Raw genomic sequence first — 6000 nt, 5'->3', positions numbered from 1 at the left:
AGACAGACAGACAGATAGACAGACAGACAGACAGACAGATAGATAGACAGATAGATAGACAGATAGATAGATAGATAGATAGATAGATAGATAGATAGAATCCCTATGTTAATCAAGGGAATGCCTGTGAAACCGCATGCAGATAATATGTTGTCTGTTTTTTTTATGGGGATTTAGCAATGTGGAACTTCACTGGCTAACCTTCATAACCTTCATTCATCAATATGCTAGGTGTCCTACCAGTGAGACTATCACACTTACATCATTCCACAGTTTTATACTAATAAATGCCTGTAACCATGTCTGTTGTGCTGTGTTTTCATGTTTTTGTTTGTGTTTATGTTATGTCTGTCTAATCCAGGGGTTCCCAATGTAGGGGGTGCGCAGCATTTTGTCCAATTCTGCAAATATTTAACAAGAGACTGGCAGAAAACAGATTGGTTGAAGGCTGTGTAAAATGAATATCGAATAATAATATTGTAATAATACTGGTTATTATTGAACGTATTAACGTATTACGTTATTAACGTTCGGGAAGTTTTGTATCAAACAAGTAGCTCTTCGTATTACTAAATACCCTTGAAGTAGGTCTCAGTTTCAAATCTACTTAAATAAAATCTTTTTTTTTTTTTTTAAATCTGTGGATGTTGCTGGACCATAAAACATTAATCTTCTGCTTGATTGTCTTGGCCTGTTTCTTCTCTCCTCAGGACTTGTTTGTGACACCTACACCAATTCAAGCAGCCAGGGCGGGCAATAGCATCCACGCATTCTTTCTCTATCGTCAAAAGCTCAACAAGGAGGAGATTAAACCTGTAAGTTTACCCTCTTCTAATTTCTAGAGTGACATAGACATAGACATATGCTTCTGCGGGCCGTAGCCAAAGCCAAAACAACTCGGGGAATATTCACCTTGGATGAACATCTATGGTATAACTCGTAGCATTTTTGTGCTATACAACGTTTGAAAACAAAGCATCAGCACAATAATACTATTACTGAATATGGTGTACAACAGTAAAAAAAACCCCAACTTTTTATTTTCCTTTTTGTTGTATCAGTGTAGGCCAATCCTGTTTTTGTTGTAACCTTTTTCATCATTACAAGGTAACGTCACCCAAACGTGAATGAATGCATGGACAATTGTTTGTTGAGAGTGCATCAAAAAACACTCTTTTTGACTCCCACATCCATAAACAAGTGATAAGAGGGCAGGATAGTCACTATAGACGCCTTTCACTTCTCACTTCATCATTACTATTCTTTTCCTTTCTTCTGATCTTCCCCCCTGGTCTGTCTAGTTTTCTGGAATCAATGTCCTAACTAATGATTTTTTTTTTTTTAATTATTTCTCTTCTTCTCTCCTATATCTCTACTTTCATTATTATTTTCCTTCAGAACTCAAATATTTTAGTCGTCTTTCTCTTATGACACCTCTTCTTTTGCCTACTTGCAGTGATTGCTTTTCTTTCTGTCTTGCTTAGTGGCTGTTAAGATCTGCAGTTCCCTGCTGTTCCAGTCAGTTTGAGCGGATGTTTGACACTTGTCGAATACCCGGCGTGTTAACAGGTGGCGTATACGTTTCAACTTTGGTGACATTTCTCACGGAAATCAAAATTTTAACCCTTGCCGTACTTGCTGTAAGGCAGTGTTTTTCAATTCTTTTCATCCATACGCCCCCCCGGGGCACAGAATTCTTTTCATGTCTTCGCCCCCAAATTGAAATACTATTGAGCGCCTGGTTATACTTATTTATTTATCTGTACAAACCACTGTAAGAGTTGCTGGCACCAGAATTCTGCATACAATCCCCAGATTATTAAAATAGGATAATAAAGCCTGCTCTGCCATCTAGTGTGTGGAGGCTTTTCTAATTGGTCAGTATTTAATAGACGCCAACTTTTTATTTTCCTTTTTGTTGTATCAGTGTAGGCCAATCCTGTTTTTGTTGTAACCTTTTTCATCATTACAAGGTAACGTCACCCAAACGTGAATGAATGCATGGACAATTGTTTGTTGAGAGTGCATCAAAAAACACTCTTTTTGACTCCCACATCCATAAACAAGTGATAAGAGGGCAGGATAGTCACTATAGACGCCTTTCACTTCTCACTTCATCATTACTATTCTTTTCCTTTCTTCTGATCTTCCCCCCTGGTCTGTCTAGTTTTCTGGAATCAATGTCCTAACTAATGATTTAAAAAAATTCTCTTCTTCTCTCCTATATCTCTACTTTCATTATTATTTTCCTTCAGAACTCAAATATTTTAGTCGTCTTTCTCTTATGACACCTCTTCTTTTGCCTACTTGCAGTGATTGCTTTTCTTTCTGTCTTGCTTAGTGGCTGTTAAGATCTGCAGTTCCCTGCTGTTCCAGTCAGTTTGAGCGGATGTTTGACACTTGTCGAATACCCGGCGTGTTAACAGGTGGCGTATACGTTTCAACTTTGGTGACATTTCTCACGGAAATCAAAATTTTAACCCTTGCCGTACTTGCTGTAAGGCAGTGTTTTTCAATTCTTTTCATCCATACGCCCCCCCGGGGCACAGAATTCTTTTCATGTCTTCGCCCCCAAATTGAAATACTATTGAGCGCCTGGTTATACTTATTTATTTATCTGTACAAACCACTGTAAGAGTTGCTGGCACCAGAATTCTGCATACAATCCCCAGATTATTAAAATAGGATAATAAAGCCTGCTCTGCCATCTAGTGTGTGGAGGCTTTTCTAATTGGTCAGTATTTAATAGACGAAGTTAAAAAGATCAAAGTTTGTATTCTTCCTTTCTTTTTCTTGAAGACACTGTGCAACATTGGGAGGACAGCGACTATATAGCAATATACCACAAGGGTTGCTACTATTGCCTGAAAGTGTACCAGGCAGGCCGTCTTCTTTCCCCAAGAGAAATTGAATTCCAAATCCAGAGGATCCTTGACGATCCATCACCCCCCTGTAAAGGAGAAGCCAAACTTGGGGCCCTCACTGCTGGAAACAGGTCAGCCAGAGAAGCCACTTGTCATTAATGCATACGTTCAACGAAGCCTGTTGTGTCATTAATTCCATCTCGTTTACCCTTCTCCCTTGTGTGCCTAAGAATCTCATGGGCTACTGCTAGGCACAAATATTTCGGCAGTGGAATAAACAGACAGTCGTTGCATTGCATCGAGAGAGCAGCCTTCTTTGTGACCCTGGATGATGATAATCAAGGCATATTGAAAGACAATCCTGCGGAAAGTTTGGACCGCTACGCCAAATCCTTATTGCATGGCAAATTGTACAATAGGTACGTTTATAGTGCTCTTTACAGTGAAGGTTATCTATAGAAACAAATCATATTGGCATCTGTTCAGCTGCGATCATGCTTTCCAGGTGGTTCGACAAATCCTTCTCAGTCATTTACTACAAGAATGGGAAGAACGGCATCAACTCGGAGCACTCGTGGGCAGACGCGCCAGTGGTTTCACACTTATGGGAGGTATGGAAATGAACCAAAAAAAAATGATGATGATTGATATGTAGACTTTCATTTTTATCACAATATACCAAAGTGGTAAGAGCAAGTGATGTCCAATATTAATTTTTAACACATCACATCCCCAGTAAGAGCTAGATTGTGACTAGCGAGTATCATCAGTATGATGAATTTTTTTTTTTTTTTTTAAATTTGCTATCATCTCTGTCCATCACACAAATTGCCCATTCAGACTGTAGACATATAATAAATAACATTTATTATATTTATTATTATATAATATTTGCTGCTGTAAAGAAAAGGGTCAGAACGTCACTTTTATTGGTTAACACATTCTTTGGTAATTGTATGTTTTCAGTACACTTTAGCCACTGACTGTTTCCAGCTGGGTTACAATGCAGAAGGTCACTGCAAAGGAGATGTGGATCCGTCACTACCAAGACCGCAGAGGCTGAGCTGGGACATCCCTCCAGAAGTAAGTGCTCCTTCAGCATATGCCGACCAAGACAACAATCCTCTCGGGCTTTTTACATTTTCTAAATTCAAACCTTGAGTTGCAATATAATACAATACTAAGTGCATTTCCTGACACAAATATTCCGGAAAAAAAAACATCTCCAAGTTAATAAAATGTGGACAGTTGGGATGCATACGTTTGTAGCGCTCGATGTTTGACTTGTTAATTGACACTTGGAAATTGACAATCACTTCAACCGCACTCACCATCAGGTGAATTATAAATATATTAAGCATCAGTCACAAAAATGGTAGCATCCCTGCCTCTCTCCCTCTCTCTCTCGCCCTCGCTCCATTGTCATGGTGACAGACTTCTTATCGCCTTAATGTCAATGCCTTCACTGGCAAAAAACTGGGAAAACATACGTACTTTTACTACCTGACATATTTTCCAATTGTTTATACTAGGGATGTCCGATAATATCGGCCGACAGATAATATATATTACCATAATTATATAATATTCGTTATCGGGTTTTCTTTCTATATTGGAAACCTGATAATGCAATGCCTGGGTTTTGCGAAATGATGTGTGCTCTAAAAATAGTTTAATGCCCCGGCGACAGATGAAAAAAGTCAGATGCACAACAAAATTGCAGTAACCCATCCATTCTTTAATTGTGCTCAACCCAACTTCTCCAAAAACGCTTTTTCCTCCTCTCACACCCTCCTCTTTTCCTCATACACACCCCTCCTCACTACTGCTTCCAAGCCAGTAACTGTTATACAGTATGTGACCTTTTTGGCTCTTTGCTAAAAAGGCTCCCGATCCCCTACTGCTTCCAAGCCAGTAACTGTTATATGTGACCTCTTTCCTGCTCTAGTCACTAGATGGCAGCATTGAACCTCATCTATGTTGATAATCAGGGGATTGAATGCCGAATGCTGGCGCCATTAACTCATGCAGTGGTTTGTACAGATAAATAAAAAAAAAATGACCACATGATCAAAAATATTTCTATTTGGGGAAGGGGTGAAAAAACCTCTGTCCCCTAGGGGGAGGCATGGCTTTAACTCATCGCCATAGTGAGCAGGCGGCACTTAACCTTAACTATAAGGCCACCAGTGCGCTGCTATAGTCTTTATGTTATTTTATTTTTCTCAGAAAACAAAATCTTATTTAGTAAGATTTTGTATATTGGGCTAAAACCACTCATAATTTTGTTGAGCAATTTCCACACAGAAAAATGATGATAAAGGCTGTTCTTGTTTCATTAATCTGTCTGATTCAATTTGTGTTCATTCCTGGGAAGTGTGAAGAAGAGACTGAAAGACCTGGACAAGATGTTATTTTAAATTTTTGTGTGGAAAATCAAGTGAAGTACGTGGCACCAAATATATATTTTTTACCATGACATTTCCATCTGATGTTCCCTCTCACCTCTGTCTCAGTGTGAAGAACAAATCGCCAAGTCCCTGGCAGTGGCCCAGGCTTTGGCCGATGATGTGGACTTGCATGTTTTCTCCTTCCAAGACTTTGGCAAGGACAAGATAAAAAAGTGTCAAGTCAGTCCTGATGCCTTCGTTCAAATGGCTCTTCAGCTGGCCTACTATAGGGTAAGCAGAGGTGCTACAGTACTAAAAATTGAAATTAAGTAAATGTATGTACTTTACTTTGCTTAAATTACCGTAATTTCTGGATTATCGAGCGCACCCACTAAATTAAAAAAAAAAAAGTATTTGTACATATATAGGCCGGACTTCTCTATATAGAAAAGTCGTGGATTGCTAGCAGTATGAACATCGTTAGCCCGTAAAAATCCATAAACTAGCCGCATCATTGTTTAAGCCGCATCATTTTTTCAACGTGTGAAAAAAGTAGCGGCTTGTAGTCCGGAAATTATGGTAGTTACTTTTTACTAAATATTTGCAAAAAAGGAGGTGTTATACATCCAATCTGCAACTAGTTGTTTTTTTTATCAACAATACAAGTGGCTTAAGTTGAGAATTCTATGATTCATTTGAACGCTTCTACAGTACTGCAAATTCAAATTCAAAATGTTCCTGCCCCT

The 6000-nt window shown here is 38.8% G+C and overlaps 1 protein-coding gene across 2 annotated transcripts in view; it reads left to right on the top strand.

Moving 5' to 3' along the window:
- The window catches only part of LOC103382008 (carnitine O-palmitoyltransferase 1, liver isoform-like), a 31962-nt gene that overhangs the window by 7235 nt on the left and 18727 nt on the right, over window positions 1–6000 (top strand). For both annotated transcript variants that reach the window (XM_008314655.3, XM_017034496.2), the window contains exons 8-14: window positions 711–815; window positions 1485–1569; window positions 2800–2995; window positions 3095–3283; window positions 3370–3475; window positions 3831–3947; window positions 5381–5545. In XM_008314655.3, coding sequence (XP_008312877.1) covers window positions 711–815; window positions 1485–1569; window positions 2800–2995; window positions 3095–3283; window positions 3370–3475; window positions 3831–3947; window positions 5381–5545 — 963 coding nt within the window. The remainder of the gene's footprint in view (window positions 1–710; window positions 816–1484; window positions 1570–2799; window positions 2996–3094; window positions 3284–3369; window positions 3476–3830; window positions 3948–5380; window positions 5546–6000) is intronic.

Source organism: Cynoglossus semilaevis, chromosome 8 (assembly GCF_000523025.1).
Source record: "Cynoglossus semilaevis isolate Cse_v1.0 chromosome 8, Cse_v1.0, whole genome shotgun sequence".
Lineage (NCBI taxonomy): Eukaryota > Metazoa > Chordata > Actinopteri > Pleuronectiformes > Cynoglossidae > Cynoglossus > Cynoglossus semilaevis.
Note: the sequence above shows the minus strand (reverse complement) of the source record. Positions and strands in the feature narration are given on the sequence as shown.